Below are 19,630 nucleotides of genomic sequence, written 5' to 3'. Positions count from 1 at the left end.
TCAAATGTACTTTTAATCCTCAAATTAGATTAACCATGAAGTTAAATGTGGGCAATGGTATTCGTTCGCCGTTCAAATGATTCAGTCGTTTCATTGGTATTGCAAAATCTCTTTTAACGAGCAGCTGAAAATATCTATCGTTTAGATAACCGCTGTCTTCGAGGGTCGAGAGCAGTTAAGCTCGTTAAATTTGTTATCGATTAATGCTAGCCTTTGAAACCTCATTAAAACATGACTCGTCATCGATATGCAGTTCTGCGGAACGTCTACAATACACCGGATACGTTGAAATTTACACGTCGATTACAATTTGTTCTCGGTTAAGGATAAATATGTTTTTCATTTAATTCATTCGACGCGAATTTTAAAAATTCGATCGATCGATTTACGTTGACGTTACAGAGAAGATTTAAAAATATGTTTTCGATGGATGCAATTGCAGTCTATTTTTAGACAAAAATTCCGTAATTATTTTTATCTAGAGTCAACTGACTATTCATCGACAGCAACCGTATCAAGTGATTCATATTATTACTTGTCGCAATAATAAACTCACACACGTGCATCTTTAGTACGTGCTTCTACACAGCTCGATTAATCACAAGTTCGAACCGATCGTTGGCCGTCGACCAATTGTTTTAATTTGTTTACACGTCTGGTTGTTGAGGAATCTTGTGGTACGATTGCCGATAGCGATTTCGAATGCATATTGCAACGGAGATCTGTGAAATTTTATCACTAATTTATCAGATTATTTGCAATCTAACGGCAATTCGCGTAACGTAACCACGAATGATTAACCGTCGAACAGAAAGAAAGAGGAACAGGGTGTTTTGGAAATTGATCTTCGTTTAATTATTAGAATATTCGCGTACATAAATAGAGTACAAATACATGTGATATTGATGCGTGTATGTATGTCTTCTTCATCTCAATACCTATTACGATCCAATAATATATACATTTGTATTTTTCCATTTCTACCCTTGAGATTCGACCCTTTTTAAAATCCACTTTAATCATCACGCCGATAAACGAAGTCAGGAACAATTAAGAATGACATACGGAGAAAGTTTATGGATGCTTGCTTGCACTTGTTGCAAGTGTATTGTCCCTTCCCTCTTCCTTTTCGATCCTCTGAAGCAATGCTTCGAGAATATTTGATGCAATTTATACAGAAGTATGATCAATGTTGCTAATATTCCATGCACTTTATGATTGACATATAACTCCTCATGCGTGTGAATTACGTAAGATATGGATCATTTGGGCTTTATTAAAAATATGTTTCAACATCGATCCTACACGAAATTTTCATTAAAACGATTCACTCGTATCTGTCATTTTGGAGCGATGGTGTCGTTTGTTTCGACGACCTATAGTTATAAGATGGAATGGAAATTTAGCGTGATTCGACATTGGAATATCTGTGATTCGATATCGAGGATCAAATTATCTGCACCTAATAATCCCGAAAGCTCGGTTTTTCTCGCAGTTTGTTTCGAGCGATCGACACTTTCATCAACTTCAATTTCGTGATCGGAGTTCATGCTAGACTTCTAGTGCATTAATCTTCCAATTAACGGGGACGTTGAATTTACCGTTCGTCTTTTTGTACTGCCACGGTAACTGTAATTTTTCAATGATCCTGATAGTTGATTACATAAAAACAGGGAAGACAGTTCTGTGCGGTCGATAAAGGCGCCAGCATGACTTCAACGGCGTACCTATTAATCGTGATGAAAAAATGCTCTTTCTCGTTCGTTCTTTTGTTCTTGCTTCTACCTATGCTTACATGCTTCGTTTATTTTCTACCTTAAACGCTAGTTGTATCGTTAGAAACGTTAGTGAAGCGTGAACCTTTAAATATCGCTAGTCTTGATACGGGTTATAAGTAGATTTCCGTGGGATATAAAACGTGGCTAGGGCTGTGCCGAACGATATATGATCGACGAGAAACCTATCTCGTTCGGCAACAACCTGAAAAGTTCACAGAGATTGTACCGAGCAACGAAGGGGGAAAGAATTGTCGCTCGTTACATCTTATTTCCCTTGCAACCCGATCAGAAGTAGCCCTTAAGAGATAAGACAGTTAGCTGTGTCTAAGATGTACTTAAATAAAGTGTACTTATTACAACGTTTGTCGTCAGGGTGTCCCTGGTTGTTCTTAGCGAAAAGAACGTAGTAATCGCGGATCGGGGAACAATTTTCGTCCAATCGACGATCCTCGATCAAATGTATCATTTCTTTTCTCGATACGAGGAACACGACGTCAGAGGGACGTCCACGCGAGGCGTGATTCCTTTATCTCCCATTGTTTCATCGTTGTCGAGAAAATGGATGTTCCGCGACTCCCTACGAAATATTGCACGCAAGATCCCTGCGATCTTCGACCCATGCGATCTAAAAGATCCGATATGTATGATAAATATTATGTATAAATGAGTGGAATGTCAGACGTAAAATGCGTAAGTGTAGAGCTTGTCCCGTAAGATATTCTGAAACCAACGTGTCTACCTCTGTCGTTTGTATACGACATCGATCCTCAGCTGTATGTAAAACTAATCCCCCTTTCGAGGCGTTGCACAAGCGGCGAGCCTCGTGATTCTCGTCACACGCCACATCGTTTAATGTCGCGTGTCCGTGTGAAATTATATTTAAAGTGTTCTATAATGAGTGTGCTTTAACATCGTCAATGAAATGATTTTCTTCAGAGCGTTGCATAACCGACCTGTGACTTCCGCCATGTGCAAGTCCTCGATTTAACGGCGAACAATAGATCTTCGATTTAGCTTTCTTTTTTTAGAGATACTCCTTGTTTTTCCTCTTCTGTTTAATTTTGCCTCGCCTTTCTAACGTTACATTCATCGTGAATTATGCTTGGAAGCTTCGAGGGTAAGGGGCATCTGTACTGCGATTAATTAAATTGCTTCACGAGTTAAACGCAACGTTCGAATATCGTGTTCTCGCCTAATGTATAAATGATAAGTCCTCGACAGTAACGAAGCATCGCGACAAACCCGAAACCGCGCCGTCTGAATGAAAAATATGTTCGCGTAGCCCGTATGGAAACACGAATGTTTTTACCGTACGGCTGCTAGCTTTGTGAGAGAGGCGCGAACCGTGAGTAATATCGAGAATGACAGCGCGAAACTGCAAATTTTCCATGCGTCTACGCGAACACGTGTCCATCGGGTTCACCGCATGCTATCATGTAACACGTACGACGCGTTACGCGAGGTGAGTTTGCACTTTATATGGAGTTTTCCTTGTCGCTTCTTTCGTCACCACCTGAGCAACTCGGTGGATCCCCAGCCTAGATGGGAATTTTTCAGGGCATCATCTTGCGAGGTGACAGCCATTTCTTCATGTAGTAGCAAAAGATCGTGGAAACGTAAATAAGAACCAACAGGGCGCACGTCACTCCTAGAATAAGTACCGAAGTCTTCGTTGGACAGGGTTCTATTATGGTTACCGTTTTATCTGGAAGATGAAAATAAATATTTTTTAGAAAATATCCTTTATAATATATCGGAATAATTGCAAAGAAAAACGAAAACTTCAAGACAACTGAAATCGTCTGTCGTACGATTACCGGCTTCGTTGAAGTCTATACTGGCGTCACTTTTCAAGAAGTCTGACTGTTTCTCGTCGCCAAAATCGAGAACAAGGATTTCCTGAGACAACGTCATGTCCTCCGCTTTTTCCTCAGTGGCATTCGCGATGCTTCTTCGACGCCTCTTACCCCACGATTCCACCGACTCTCGTCCCCATTCGCAGACAGCCTATAATCAATTAAACATCTTCGTCAGCTGTCGACGAAATATGTAGATATATAAATTATGTTCGATGTTCGTTCAATCACCGGTTCGCACGGTCCCAAACAGTACTTGACGTTGCACTGGAAGATCACACCGTAAGACTCGGTGAATCTAAATGCCTCGTAGACAGATTGAAGTGCGTTTCCGTCGGGCGTGAAGCTTGGAAAGATGGATGGATCTACTGGACATCTGAAAATCAAATAATTACTCGTTCAAGTAACTTATTAATTATTGCGACGATATTTTCTGCATAGAAAGATCACCAACCCTTCGTCATCGATGATCTGGAAGGTACTTTTTGAGTCTTTGGCCATGGCGACGCAACTTCTTGCGAAAATTCCATAGGGAGCTATGGATCGAAAAAAACGAAGGTCACGATCAGAAACATTAAAGCATCTCGGCGTAACGACGATAAAAACTCACTATCTTCCGGGATTTCGATTCTGAATGTTAGCTTGTCTCCGATACGAACAGTCTCGACTTCCCTGGACCTGCTGTCCAGAATGCGGATCCTTGGTGGAGGGGCTTCCGGCGCGCTGGTGATACTTATCATTTCCGGGTCCCTGATAGGCATCATCCCGAATGTGATATTTTTGGAGGACATGTCGTAAGTGCACTTCACTTTGTAAATTTTGTCCGCCTTGGTCATCACCACGGAATGATGCTGGAGGACGACCGTATTCGAGTAGATGCCAGTCTGAAAACCGTCACGCTGCCATAGTGAACAGAGAGTTTGAACAGGATTTAACGACTCGAGCGGATACATGGCCAGAGTGTGAACGGGTAATACCAATCACTTACCACGCTCTGGGTGTTACAGTCCTGCCCACTCATGGTCAGGTCGAGCCTGAAGAGATCGCTATTAATCACATCAATGTTGCAGGTCTCCGAACGGCCGAGAGCGTAAATCCGACCATTAAACGGCTTGTTCGTACGAACTTGGACGGCAATTCGCGTGTCTTTACAGTCCACCGATACTGCAATAATATTTTACGATCCGTTATTTTCAGGTTCACGATGACGGGGATAGCTCCGAAGAATAGTTTGTCATTTTTCAATCGATTAATAGCATATTCCTTCCTTAGCTAATGTCTGTTTAATATGTACATACCGTCGTAACAGGTACCAGTTTTATCGCAGTTTATGTCGTTTCTCGTGAGGTTATTGATAGTGGGGTCTTCCGTGGTCTCGAAAACGACTGGCGGATCCGCTAATGGTCCTGTACCCTCTGTGGATCAATTTAAATATATCGAACGACGGGCTCGATCGTACGATGGAAGAAATATAACGGAAATTTGAAATTTCTCTCTTACTTTCGCAATAATTCTCGAAATAAGTTCCAACTCTTTCTCCGTTATCGATCAGAGGTCGTTCCGCATTGAGGTACGTGGAAGGTCCATCAGGAAGAGTCCAGTGATCCAAATGGAATAACTGACAATTGTATGCCGATCCTTGAGGAGCACCGCGATAGAGGAACGATCTACAGAGGAACTCGTTCTCAATTTCGCAAGCCAACCTACACGCGGATTCGCTCTGAACCTGCAGCTCTTTGTCCGTGTAATAATGTAATCCCGCGTATTGCGCGACCTTATCGTCGGCCACTCCGATTCGTGGCATCTGAAAGTTCCTCTGCGACTTGCACGCTTCTTTCCCTGAAAATTGCGATACCTCGAGTAACTTTTCTCGTCGATTCGTACGACATATTTTGATATACGAACGTCTGTTGCGTCGTACCTTTCAAGCATAGATTCTCGAAATAATCCACGCCCTGGGCGTCTACAAATTGCACATACTGGCCGGTCGTTCTTCGATCGGAATCGCTCAAATGGCATTGTAAAGTTACGTAGTTGTATTCGACGGAGCGGCAGGTGAATCGATGTTCGTTGAGACAAGCCGCGAGACAAGCCTCTTTCGTCGATGTATAGATCAAAGCATTGTCCAGGCCACGAATCATCTTGTTTGGAACACGTTCGAAGGACCATGGTCGCAGACAGACGTTCTCTGAAAAAGTTGGACGAGAAAGCGAAGAAACGTTAAGAACGTTCCAATTTCAAGTAGAGGAAATTAAAAAGAGACCCGAGAGGAACAGTGTCTCGTGCCGTATATCGTCGTTGTATAATTTTATAACGAGCGAAATGTTTTTGTTTATAGAGAGGCAGAACACGTGCGTACGCCTGACCGCAGACGCGACGTTTGCACACCTGATGAAGCACATGCAGGCTGCTGGGAGTTCTTCCTTACGTAACGCTCGAATATGCCACACGAGCCTCATATATCGACACCTGTAGCTAAGCGAGAAACGATCGACGTTGGCATCCTCGACATTGCGACATTTCAAACTTCAAGAATCCTATCGGCAAAGCGTCTACAGTGCACATAATGTGCAGCGCAGTGTAAATAATATTTCTACGAATTACTCGAGATTCCTCTTTCGAACTATTTCTTGAAAGTCAAGGCCACTTCAAGGTTGTTCTTATTTTTAACTCCAAAGCAGATACGGAGTTGCGTGTAGGACAGGACAACGTCCGTGAAATATGGTAATTCGTATTCGTCGAGAGGGAAGCACGGCTGCGTGAAAAACGAAAAGAATGCGAGGCGTACGCTCGGGGCACGGATCGTCGATCGAGGAACAGTTATACTATATCCGGCCAGTCCGAGGAAGTGTGGCGAATTTCTCGGTTGGCCGATCACGCGAGCGTGACGGCCGCGAGACGGGCACGAGTTGAAGCGCGCGCGCGTTGCCTCGATGCCGAAATCACGAGTGGAGAACATGTGACTTGGCAGATGGAACGATCCGCCGCTTCGTGACGCACGACCGCGCGACTTTCAGCCGAGAAACGAGAATACACTTCGTCGAGGACCGGCCGACCGTTCCAATTTCTTTTGTTCCGCCCTCGAAACCGGCGCTAATGTCGACGAACACCGGGGACCGATGCCAACGAATCGACGCGTCACGACGACACCGATGATTCACCACGGTCGAGCGAATTCCTCGTTTCGTACGATCGAACGACGATCATCGAAATATACCAGCCGATATATTAGCCTCGTTTCTTCGACAATGACGCCCTATGGAATATAATTGTTCCATTTTTCTTTTTTTTTTTTTTTTTTAAGACTTTTTACATCTTCCGATTTATTTATTCGTTCATTTTTGGTTTCTTTGCGACTACGTAATCCGATCATTCGTCGATAAAGGTTTGCCAAGAGTGGAGAGAATTAAACACGAGTGTAATTGCAATCGCGCCACGAATATTACAGTTGGAATGTTTAAAAATACGCCGGCCGCTTGTTTTCAGTCGCTCGCTATTTTCAGACGACCGAAACGCGCGTACGACGACGGAGGAAACGGGCGGTAATTTTTATTCGCCGAATATATTTTGTATACAGAGCGAACCGACGTTGAACTCTGTTATCTGTGACTCACGCAAATTCGCTAAAATTAATCGCCGTTGCGGGTTGTTTTATTTTCTCGAATTAAACTTTGGGATACGGGAACGGAACGGGGCTCGTTGCGTAAAATTTTGCACGAGCCAAGTGCTTACGCTCGAGTTTCTGTCGTCGAGAGGCCGATCGACCGCGCCCATGCAAATTCTTAACGTGTCGAGACCTCGATGACGGAGGTCTGTTTCGTCTGTTCTCGGTTATTTTAAGAGAGGAAGGATTTCGAACGGAAGTTACCAGCTGAAAAACGTGTCGTTTCGATACTAAAAGTCGCTACTAAATTTTCTTCGCTCCGCGATCGCTTCTTTTTTTATAGACGCGAGGAAAATATTTAGCAGACGAAACAGATCTCTATTTACGTTCAGTTTCTCTAGTTATAAATTCTCTAAAATATCAATACGCATCAACGTTCGCAGACTATTCGTTGTATAATGACCTATTTTCTATCCAGTCGACAGGATCGTCAATGTGCTTGAAAAGTGTTGGCGCGTTTCGAGAAAACGAACGATTTTACGTGCGTTGTCCTTCGGAGCGTGACCCAGGCCCAAACCTGGAAGGTATCGCTGAGAGTATCCGGGGACTCGTCGCTGTGAATTTTACGATCGTGTCAAGATAGTTGGCGTTATCGGAGGTACCAGCAGGCTCGTTAAACTAATATTAGAGGTTTCTTAGACACCCCTGGGATCTTTTCGACACTTTGGAAGTGGCTGCAGGAACATATTTACAACGGCGACCATACTTAAGATATTTTCCGTACTACCCGAAAGGTACCGATAAATCTTTTAGGTGGTTTACTGCTACTCGACCTGCCCTTTCTGTAAAATCGTACCTTTCCTTGGTGAAAATTTGACCGCCTATACCCACGCAGGATACGGCTTTTGCATTAGGGTCTAGGGGTTTGTCGGCTCCTCCACGCTCGTTTCTCGAGTACGACGAACAAGGGACGAGCGTACTGTACGTTTAAACGTTAGGAACGTTTCACTAAAATTCAGTTTCGCGTTTTTCTTGTTGTATTTTTGTCAATTTCGATCTTTCGTTCGACTTTATCCTTTATTTTTTTGTTTATTTTCAAAACCTAAAAAGATGGAAGTTTGAGAAAAGGTGGAATCTAGGAAAGAAAGGATCTGGCATCGTTGTCTCCACGATATTGTGTTAGGTTACCGTGCAACGCGATCTAACGGCTACCGGTATCCGTGCTTATTTGCGCATCTACCTGCCCCCAGACGACTTTGCCACTAGCGTTTAAACCCGGATTATCGTACCCGGTGCCTCTCTTTGCCTGTTTCCTTTCCGGCAGTGCCGCTCATATTGCGGGATTTTACTTCCATCTGTAGCCCTGTTAGTTTCTTTTTGTTCTCTCACCGACCTCTCGAAAGAGTTTACCGTCTGGTGCGAGGTAGAAGGCTACGGCCGAAGGTATCGACGTATTAACGTTCGTTAAAGGAGACGTGCTGGTGGCTCGATTATTCCCGAGTGTATCAGCCGCTCAAGGTCGAATCTTCTAGACAGGTGCACGAGCATCGTGGACTCTCTGGTCGAAAAAAATGCCCCTAATAGCATTTAGCAGGCGTTCTCTCGGCCGTGTTCGATCGATCTCGCGTTGCGAAGTTTCGAAGCGTGTTGTCGGTCGAGTCCGCTCACCTGATCTGATCTGAAGCTTCGTCATGTAGTACATGTTCGCAGCTCTCTGCGGTTGTGCCGCGGGATTCGTCGCCGCTGTCTCGTTCTGCAGCTGGCACAGGGTGTCCTGCATCGGCGCCAAAGGATTTACGACGAACGAGAACGCCGCCGCCTGACACTCGGACTCCTCGCGGCACCAGCCCTGACACTCGTACAAAGACAGGTTCCTCACGCTGTAGTACGTCGTTCCGCGGTAATCGTAGTCTGTCAGCTTCTCGAACGCTGTCCTAGCTGAAACGTGAACGCGACTCCTTTGAAAACGTTGCAAGGAACGGCGTAACTGGAATTACTTGTTTACAAGTGGTTCTCGAGCATCTGGTTCGGTACTTTCGAGGGACTAACAGAGGTACAGGTACTTACCTAGAGCAGCGTGAGCGACGGTGGCGAAAGCCAGCAGCGTGACGCCAGCGACCACAGTCGCCATCGTACCGATCGCGGACGAGCCCATCTGCAACAGAAGCAATGGATATCGGTTAGAAGCGCAATTACCCCCTCGCGCTCGGCTCGATTCTCTGGTGCTCGTCCTTCGTTCCCAAGGTGCCTCCGCTCCTATGCGAGTCGTTTAATGAATGCTGCGCGCGCGTAACAGGGACAGACAGAGTAATGAAACGTTTGCGCGTTTAAAATAGTTCACCAAGCGAAGTTCCGCTCGTTCCAAGACGAGTCAAACGAGCATCTAATCGATGGCGTGAATTTGAAATTCGTTTACCGCCGTAGCGCGTAACGCGGTCGGTTTGCCACGCGATCTCTTTCTTTTCTATCCTTTTGCATTGGCAAAACGTCGATGGCATACGCTAGAGGGGCGAGAGATAAGAGATAAGAGGTAAAAGGCGAGAGGTGAGAGGTTCCCGATAACTCGTTTTCCACGGCAGGCGCACAGTGTTCGTAAATCAATCGAGCGAAGAATAAATCGTTGGAAGTCGATAGCCGCTCGTCGAGCCAGTCCGTTCGTAAAAGTGTTAAGAGACGATCTCAGCTCGAGGAAGTCGTTCGAGATTGCCGGCGTCGGTCGAGTAATTCGCCCGTGCAAGCTGGCCGGGAAGCACGCAAGTCACCGGCTTCCCGTGTACCTTTTGCTCGTGTTTCAACAACTGACTGCTTCCTGGATTTCTTCTTTCCCTCGGTTTTTGCTCCCTTTCCACCTCTCCCTATTTCTTCTCTCCTGTATCTACCCAGCTTCTTTCTCTTCCCTTCCTCTTCTATTTCCCTCTATTTCTCTTTCTTCGTCTTCGAGCGAGGATAGCGCGTCCGCGATCGTTCGCCTCCCCCTTCCACTCGATCCTCGTTTTTCCTGCCGGTCGATTGAGCGATCCAGCGATACTTACGGTAGGCTGCCGTGTAAGGCTCGCCATTTCGCAGGTTTGTTCTAGGTTCTTCTTCTCTGTCGATCTCCGGAATCCTGCTTCGAGAGCACGTAAATCCTGCTTCGAGACCGGTCATTACGCCGATCGCCGTTCATTTTCGTTTCCCGCGTGTTGGTTAGATCCTTCCAAAATCAACCGACTCGTTTCCTCCTCGAACGATCGTTCGAAACGTGGTTATTGCCTCGAGCGAGCAGCTGGTTCGTTCACCCGCGGTTCATCCGTCGGTTATCTTCGTTCGAAGCGCGATTGAAACGCCAGTTGTTGGTTCGCCTTCGCTAAAATCCAAGGGATTCGGTGTACACGTTTCAGTGTCGTGCGACGTGCTCTCTGGTAATTGCGGCAGCACGTAAATGACGCGAGATTGCTCGAGCTGAAACGAACGTAATGCGATAACGGCGCGTTAGGACCTCGGACGATGGAGTCTAGGCTTCGGTGTTTCGTAGCCTCGGTTCGAGGTCATCGAGCCTGCAATAGCCGAGGACCGTGTAACAGAGGAGGAGAGCTTTGTCGTGTCTTGCACCGAGGTCAAAGGTTCAGCCTGGATCCCCACCTTCTCCTCTTCTTCGTTTCTTTCTCGTCTCCTCCCCCGGACCGCCCCGTGACGACGGGTTTCGAGCTTCGGTGCAATCGATTTCAATCTCTTCGTTGTACACACGTTTTAGACTATGGTTGCAGCGGATACGTGTACCGGCGAATCGCCCGTGTCCTGACGTACGAACGATCGAATTGCATATACTCGTCAGAATCTATCTATCCGTATTGGTCGAAACGACGTCGTCAGTCGTTTGTCGGAATTAACGATTATCGCACGTAGAAATCGCGTCGAACGTGTCGCGAATCGCTATCGAGAATCGTCGAGAGTGCGCCGATTACGCGCCTACGACTCGAAGATACGCATTTGATTTCGTAGATTCGCGAATTTCTTTCTGACATTTGCGATAAAGTTGCGAGCGTTGCGAAGTTGCACCCGCTAACGACAAGGAATGCGCGTGTTTCTCTCGGCGGACGGGTTGATGCACTGTTACGAAGATTAATGTTCTCGTTGCGGTCGCCGCGAAAGAAACCGAGAGAAGAAGCGCGGTTTTCTTCCGGCGCGCGGCTGGTTACCGAGTTATCTGAGAACACTGGGTTTTCTAGGAACGTCGGTATCGAGGGGAACGCGGTACTTTATCGCGTTACCGTTCGACACTGCGTTACTTTCATCTCGAGTACGGGACAGTCCAAGTGCTCTAACGTCACACGCGTCGCGTAACACGTCACCACCAAACAACCGGGACATTTCCTTCCACATGTGGCAGCGCACCGAGACATGTAACTTCGATTTCCTATCGGAGAGGCACGGTTCCTCTGGTCTAACGGAGCACAGTGGAACTTTGTTCGTTTATTCGAACGAAATTTCAGTTATTGTCCGATTTAACGAATTCTGATCGATAGAATTCGGCAATTGGAACACAAATTGCTGATATACGAGCGAGGAATCGTAGATAATGGAGATGATTGGCTTCTACCCTATTCTCATTTGAAGGGATTAAGAAAGGTCCTTAATCCTCCTTAAGCTCTTCGCAGTGTTTCAGCTATTCTCTCAGTTTGTGTAAATTCTTCTCGAAGATTTTCTCCGATCTTTTGCGAACTCCTATAGTCATATGTTTTATCGTTAAAGGAAGAAAGGAAGATCGAAAGGTGCAGACGAGAGAAACAGCTGAAAGCAGACGTGCGAACTTCTCCGAGCGCATTGTCCTAACTGGCGTTCCACCCGCAGGAAAAGTCGTTTCGTGTGCACACGTATCCCTGACCTTTACGTCACAACCGGTCCCTACCGGCGATACGAGCGAGAAACCTGGCCGACGAGTTCTCGCGAGATGTTCCACGGCTTTTCAAGGCCCTGCCAGCATAGAGAGTGGCTTCCGGTATTTCGTTCCGCGAACGACGCCGCTTCCGGACCCCTCGTTCTTAACCCTCCGCTTTTACGAAGGATATCGTCCTTACAAAACGCTATCTCGGTTATATTCTCGGCTGTAATCGTCGGTACGTTTCCATGACAAGCAAAATTGCTCCGACATTGTTCATCGATTTTACGAATTTCGGATTACTCGACAGAGAACAATAAGAATTCTACGTTTCAGACGTTCCGTAAATTTACGGAGCGAAGGGTGTGTATGCAAGTACATTGCACGGAGCCAATTTAGAAAAATGCAAGGGAAATACCGAAATGCAAAACGCGAACGTACTGTCTTTGCGTTGAAGAAAGTCAAACGTCGAACAGATTAACAAGCAAGGTGCAAGTATATCGTCTCTTAAAATTGTACGACTTTATCTGGAATAACAGCAAACACGAAAAGAAGACAAGTGTGGCGGTTAATTGGTAAAATACGTAAATTCCACGTTATTGGTATACGAATTGGTGATCGAGTGTACGGACCTATAATATTCCAAAAAACTTGAACTCTTTGGCTCTTCCACGTCCGAACATCGTGTTAATTCGTAGAAAAATTTGTCTTTTATCGATCACGAGCGATAGAAACAAACTGTTTCGGCCTGGTGAATAAAGGAGACAGGACGCGCTAATGTTTGCGAACAGTTTCGTTAAAAGCAACTGTTATTATCGTTTCGTTGTTAATTAACAACTCGTCGATTAACGAAAGCGTGAAAAATTTAAGAAAAATCGTAACGAATCGGCCAGTGATCGAAACGGATAGCATCGGCCGGAATAATATATTAGCAGCTCGGATTCACCACTGGATTCGTTCGTATAGAAACGGTCGGTAGAATCGGCCCAGCGATAGTTCGGAGTGGCGTAATTGATATCCGGACTCGGACACCGTTGCGGGCTGCAACTCTGGTCAGTTAATTATCCTGTTTATGAAAGGCATGGGTCCCCAGGATTACCTTCGAGCCTTCTTCTCCTTCTCGCTCGAAATCGCTTCGTGAATCATGACCTCCTCCTTGGCGTCCCGGGGAGAGCACGAATTTCCATTTGTCTTGGCTTTCTCGTGGCCAGCCTCGTGACTAGGCACAACGATCTCGTAACAAATGCACTCGACTCTCGCGGAGGCGTTCCCCCGTCGTATCCTTGGGACGTCGACGAGATCGCCCTGAGCGAATCTATCCCCCTTATTAACTCGTCCACCGGTAACGAACTAGTTTTAGAGATCCGTGGCCCTCGAAGGCCAATAAGCGGCCGTTCCCAACCCAGAAACCGATCGAATCGTCGATACTAAACAGGTCGCCAACCGCGCGTTTCCTCCCTCGACCCAGAAAAAGCCTGCGAACTCGAGCAGGGGCAATTAAACGGTTATCTATCTGGCGTTCGTTAAACGAACGAACGGTGAGCGGCGATTACGTCTGCATGCATAAGCGACGCGCATCCTCAGCCACGTGTTCTTTCGCCAGCGATTTTTTCGAAGCTTCGAACGAGAATGACGAACGGTAATGAGCAATGTAATTGCGCTTATGTGCATTTTTTTACCTTTTGTTTCTGCGTTTAGAACGTCCAGTTGCTACGCGTCATCGTGCTTTTAAAGCGGGCTTAATAATTTCGCATTCTCCCGCTACCGTAAGCAATTACTCTCGCGAGTAGATAGTTCCAATTAGGTTCTTGCCTAAGCGTGTAGCCTGCGCATCTCAGAATCCGACCGCGCGTTATTCGTTCCCTAGCGCGATCGTAAAACAATCCGCTAATTAATTTCTCGAAAATCCATTTGCTCGCTGGGAGAAGAGGATTTTCAGTCGTCGATATCGTTCGTTTCAGCTCTTCCGACAGTTGCCTCGAAATCTTTTCTCCTCGATGGCGATAGCGATAATTTTTCATCGACGCGAACCGAGCACCGCGCGAAGGCTCGATCGAGCGACTCAACGTGCCACGGCTATTCGCAGAGCGCTCAGCGTTCTTCGCGAAGAACGTTTGAAAAATGCTTCGCAGACGATATTCGTAACGGATGAGAGAATTGCCCGAGGCAGGCTACGCGAACGGACTTGTCCAGCTCCGAGTTAATCGGTTTTGCCGTTGGTAACCGAGACTGTAGTCGGAGCACTGTGTCGAATCGAGCGACATTCTACACCACGACGCGCATCCTAAGGACGCGTTCGCGAGACCGCCGCTGGGACGCAGGAACAGGGGTCGGCGTTCCATGTCGTTTTAATTAAATCCAGCGATTCCGGTAAATTGTTAATCATTAGACGAGATAAGAGAGCGGATCACGGCATTTATTAGAATCGGCTACTTCTCGGCGGCGGTTAATTACAAAGTCACGATCGCCTGTTCTCGGCGAATTATGCGGAGCACTCGCGGCGATCCGTCCGCGCCATTACGCGATGGGATCTTTGGGTTCCGTGAAGAATCAATTACCCGGCACACCTCTCCGTTCACGGTACCGAAAATGAACGTCCGTCGAATCGTTTACACGCGAATCGTCGCACACATTTTTATTCCATCCGTTAAACCATCGCGATTTGCGATTTAACTTTCACAATCTGTGCTACCGTGTCGCGGAAAAGAGAAGAGGAAGAGCATTTTTTTATTCGATTCTACGTTTCATTTTCACAGCATCGTGGAGGATGGTTGGTCGTTGGTTTTAAACGACGAGGTGACTCGATGTTAAAACCGTCAAGCGTGTTTAAAATAGTTAATAAACAATTAATAAATACGCTAAAGACTGTATATAAATCGCTAAAAAGATCGCACGAGATTCGGATCGATAAACTCGTCACCTTACCGGTAAATTTCCATTCGCCTTTGTTAGACGGTTTTACACGTAGCGGCGACATTGTTTTTGCCAGGAGTTTACTTATTATTACACTATGTATGTCCTAACGATGTTAATACTCCGAGGCAAGCCACAACGTGGCTCGAATCGCCCTCTAGTTCGCGTGCCGCTACAGTATCAGAATTTTATAATCGTACGAAAGTACCGAGGATCGATACGTAATTTAATATACTTGGATCTAATTGATTAGTACGTAAATGGTACAATAGTAAATACAATGGTGTACGAATACCTTTTGTAGGGATCGTAGACTGGAAAAGCTAGAGTATAAAATGACCTGACGCAATGCGACACGATCCAACAGAGTATAGAATAATCCACGCAGTTGTTTCTCGAGGTCTTTGACTCGAAATTGATCCTAAGCACTTTGTATCTGTTTCCCGTCCCATCTAGCCGTAGCCGCACCGCCAAAAGTGTGTCGATCGACGGTTATCTACCGCCTATTACCGACAAATTACGCGGATGGTAACGGTGCGGAGACGTGCCTCGAGAAAATTGCTCACGGGATTATTTTCGAAGATTTTTGAGCATCGTTTCTCCATCGCCAGGTATTCCCACGTAATTCGAACGATTTTCAGCGGTCTCCATTCGACGGGGTAAACCGGCGGTGTAAAACGTCGGTGTAAAACGGCGATGTAAAACGGCGGTGTAAAACGACGGGGCCAACATTAGCCGGATAAATCTAATTCGCGCATCGAGATAAACTCTTGGAGCGTACGATCGCGAGATCGCGATCTTGCGTCCTGGACAGATAGCGGGAAGATGCTGCGCGAGCACAGCTACTGCAACATGCAGATTTATGCTCCTTGCAACGTCTCCGCTCTTTAGATTAATGGTCGTCCGTGGTCTTTCCGCGTAGTCTTTCTCGCACAGCGATCACCGCGCACCATGGCCTTCTCGCTAACGAGTCCTTCGAGTCCATCGATTTTACATCGACCCTTTTTTCCAATCGTACGTTCGGTCATTTCACGGTACGTTTCGATAATTTATTCGCACAACGCAGCAACACTGGCGCGAGATACTCGCACGTTCGCAGGTTACTCGAGCTTCGCTCTTGGATATCCTTATACGTATGTCGGAGATGGAATTCCGTCGGCATTCCGTCGGGAATACTGGGAAAAACCTCCCATCACCATAGTCAAGATTTTAATGTTTAAGCAATAAAAATAAGGAAAACAACTTTCAATGTTCCAACCTGACGTTACAACGATGGGTTCAGGTTTAAGGTGACATAACGGGTCACCAGACGTAGCCACGGCCACGGGAGGGCCGCGTACCTGACAGAGGTACGGAATGATTTTACGACTCTCCTTAAAAACAAGGATTGACCCGAGAAGCGGGGACAGGAGTATATAAGGGTAGGTTCATCTGGATTGGCAGAGTTTTTAGTTAGTTAGTCGTTGAGCGAATTGCCGAGTAAGTCACGCTGATACTGGTCATCCCGTGGACCGTGGATTCGTTATCGAACCGAATCGTGGATTCGTTGTCACCATCATTTCGGACATCCTATTGCCGTTACTCGTAGTCTCTTGTAATGCCCCATATTCGCACTGATAAATACTAACCACATCCGCGACGGTAAAGTAAGCAAAGGTTCATAGAACGCCCCAAAGCGCCAACCTGACTCCGACACGTATATCTTATAAACTCGAACGACGGAGAAGCCTCGACGTATATTTTTGCCCAAGTTTTAGTTTTCGCGTCTAGAATCGATCGTTCGAAAGAGACCCACAAATTCATCGGCACCTGGTACGATTAATCGATTCGTTCGAGATGTCCGAAATATGGGGTGTAATTACGAGGCCAAGAGCGAGGCGCGAAGCAGCGCGGATTAGCGGGCTCGTTCGTTGCTCGCGTTCCGTGGAAACGTATGCTCGAAGGCGAAAGGGAATTCGCGGAGGATAGAGCATGGCGGATTAAAAACCGCGATACCATCGTTTCCGTCGGCTAATTTCGCCCCACCCGTCGTTTCCGGCAGGGTCTACGTCATTTACATATTTTACTCGATGGCAGATCGTCGCCGATTGCGAGCCCCGAGCCCGAACCGGGACTCGGTCTTCGCTTAAGACCGCTTGGACCACGAACGCGTTCTCCGTCACGACACGCAGCCTCCCTTCGCGAACGAACGTTCGCGTCAGCGTAAAAATCGGATCTACGCTGTTGAAGTGGTTACCACTTCTAAGAAAACTCTACATCTGGTCTTTTTTAGTTTTCTCAAGCACTGAAGCCATCGACAGCGCGTAGACAAGACTGCGACGAAGTCAGGCCATAAACAGTAGACAGGCGACGTTGGCTTCGGGGTTTTCAGTTATTAGGTAACACAGCTAGCGTGCGGATCTGGACCAGCTCAAATTGTATTTTTACTTATTACACTTCTATTTAAATATTTTTTTCTACCTTACAATTTATCCACGTGTTTTCTCTGTTTACACACCGAATAACCTCAACATACGCCGATCGCGATAAACAAATTCATCGTCGAGAGTCATGGATGGAAGTTACGTAGGTGCGAGTCAAACGGGAAGACGATGTGTTCGCTCGTAAATCGTGCCGCCCTCTCGCGTCCCTCCGCAGCAACAGAACGCATTCCAACAGCCATTCCGCCAACCAACCATGGACGAGTATTCAATTTTCCTTTTAACGACGCGGACCATTTCCTATAGACGCTCATTCGGCGCGGATCGTAAACGGTCGACGAGAATATTATGGTCAGTGACATAGAGTCGGTAGCTGTAGCCTCGGAGCGATCGCATCGATCGAAGAGGGATGCCTGGCCTGGCTTGCCCGGCATTCGTAGGGTTATCACGCCGCGATCCTTGCAACGGTCAACTTCAACGATCTGATTTACGAGTGCATCTCGACGAGCACCGCGGCGAACGGTAGCTCGCGAGTAGATTCATAAATAATGAGACGATGGACGGAGGGGGTAGAGCGGTCGAGCAGCGATTTCCTTTCGGAGAATAAGAGATTCATAAACAACGAAGGCACGTAAATCGGTGCCGAGCTGGCTGCCTCGATCCTCCACCGTGCAATGGATCTCGTTCCACGGAAGCTCTTCCGTACGGTCGCGATCTCCGCCAACCGAGTTCGATGATTTTTCCGCCGTTTCGTCGATCGTATAAAACGCGCGTTTCGTCTCTGGAATCTGGGTTCGTCTTCCGTGAGAAAGCACGCGGCCAGCTATACGATCATACATAGTTAGTTATATCACGCGCGGCTGGAGGAACGAAGACGTTCTAATTCCGATAGTTTCTCCGCGAGTAAACACCTAGGAATCGACGAAGCGTACCGCGACATCTTGTCTTGACATCGCTTTAACATCGACCTTGCAACGTTCGTCTGGAACGGGAGAAATTACTCTTCGTTCGCGCCAAGTCCAGACTACGATCGATTTTGTCGCGAGCAGAACGTTGTCCGACGGAAAAGCACAAGGCTCGGTGATAACGATCGATCCGGCGAAGGTACACAGGCGCGGCAACCGATCTCGATAAATCTTCGAAGTAATTAGCGGTTGCATCGTGGTTGTCTTCATGGCCGTTTCGAGACACGCGAGACGGTGTAAACGAAATAAGAGTGGACGGACGAAGGGGAGTCGATAGACGAAGGGGACGCGGTAAGAAATATGATTATACCTTCTGCCGGTGAGAGATGCACGGAGCAACGACCTCGTCCCGCTAGAGAAGAAGCCCTTCGCTTCCCTTGCGCGCTCTCGTACCGCGGGAATAATAATACGAGGGGGCAGCGCGACCGCGACCTCTTCGCTTCGATCTACGCCTTCGAATTTACTCAAGATCATCGGATTAGCGCTATCGTCCGCCTCGACCTCGATCCACGTCCGATTATCTTTCGTTCCGCAAATAGGCCCTGCCGCTTCTGCGTTAATTATGATTTTAATCGAACGCGCTCGTAGCGTTGCGCGCTGTCGACTTTTTGCCACGAATGTTATTCGGGGTCGCGCGTTCGCTTGATTTATTCGATAGGGCGACGGGAGCGCGCGGTCATTAACGAGAAAACGCTTTAATTGGAAGGGGGCAACGCGATCGAGCTACTCCCGGGTCGGCAGAAACGTGAATCGACTCTGAAAGGTGAACGCTCGTCGAACCGGCGCGGATCCACGGATGAGAACTCTATTCCAGCTTGTCAGCTCCTCTTCACGCTGCCACGTCAACGCCGACGTAACATCCGCCAGGCAGAGACGTCGGCCTGCCAGCTTCGGGCTTTTCGTTTTTCATGTAAATTTAATCATCGCGGTGAACGCTGTGCGCCAAGACTAGCTTCCTTCTCCTCCGAACGATCCTCGAAAGCGTCCCGCCGAACGCCGTAATATTTCAATCGCACAAAACACGTCACTCTCTGTACGCGAACCTCCGATAGCCCTTCGATCGACCGCCGAGGACGAACCAGGCAACGTATCGGGCTGGAAACCGCGAATCCACGTCGAACGAGTCTTTCTTCCATATTCTACGACTTTCGTCACGCCTCGATGCGCAAACAGAATCACCGAGCGCATAAATCTCTCGTAGATCTCCGGTGGACTTGCATTCTGGGAATGGCAAAT

General features: G+C 47.1%; 1 protein-coding gene across 5 annotated transcripts in view; it reads right to left on the bottom strand.

Annotated features, from left to right (window-relative positions):
- Window positions 1–1,256: 1,256 nt before the first annotated feature.
- Window positions 1,257–19,630, bottom strand: part of LOC126865240 (uncharacterized) — a 37,316-nt gene continuing 18,942 nt past the window's right edge. The window contains exons 1-12 of one of the 5 annotated variants that reach the window (XM_050617545.1): window positions 10,271–11,272; window positions 9,306–9,393; window positions 8,907–9,176; window positions 5,556–5,822; window positions 5,135–5,473; window positions 4,933–5,049; window positions 4,623–4,798; window positions 4,245–4,533; window positions 4,089–4,170; window positions 3,866–4,010; window positions 3,596–3,785; window positions 1,257–3,483 (exon numbers count right to left, since the gene is read on the bottom strand). In XM_050617545.1, coding sequence (XP_050473502.1) covers window positions 3,332–3,483; window positions 3,596–3,785; window positions 3,866–4,010; window positions 4,089–4,170; window positions 4,245–4,533; window positions 4,623–4,798; window positions 4,933–5,049; window positions 5,135–5,473; window positions 5,556–5,822; window positions 8,907–9,176; window positions 9,306–9,393; window positions 10,271–10,297 — 2,142 coding nt within the window. In that variant the 5' untranslated portion in view covers window positions 10,298–11,272 and the 3' untranslated portion in view covers window positions 1,257–3,331. Of the gene's footprint in view, window positions 3,484–3,595; window positions 3,786–3,865; window positions 4,011–4,088; window positions 4,171–4,244; window positions 4,534–4,622; window positions 4,799–4,932; window positions 5,050–5,134; window positions 5,474–5,555; window positions 5,823–8,906; window positions 9,177–9,305; window positions 9,938–10,015; window positions 11,273–19,630 lie in introns of those variants that run through there. The other 4 variants (XM_050617551.1, XM_050617548.1, XM_050617550.1 and 1 more) reach the window with 4 other exon arrangements.

The sequence above is a fragment of the Bombus huntii genome, chromosome 4, assembly GCF_024542735.1.
Source record: "Bombus huntii isolate Logan2020A chromosome 4, iyBomHunt1.1, whole genome shotgun sequence".
Taxonomy (NCBI): Eukaryota; Metazoa; Arthropoda; class Insecta; order Hymenoptera; family Apidae; genus Bombus; species Bombus huntii.
Note: the sequence above shows the minus strand (reverse complement) of the source record. Positions and strands in the feature narration are given on the sequence as shown.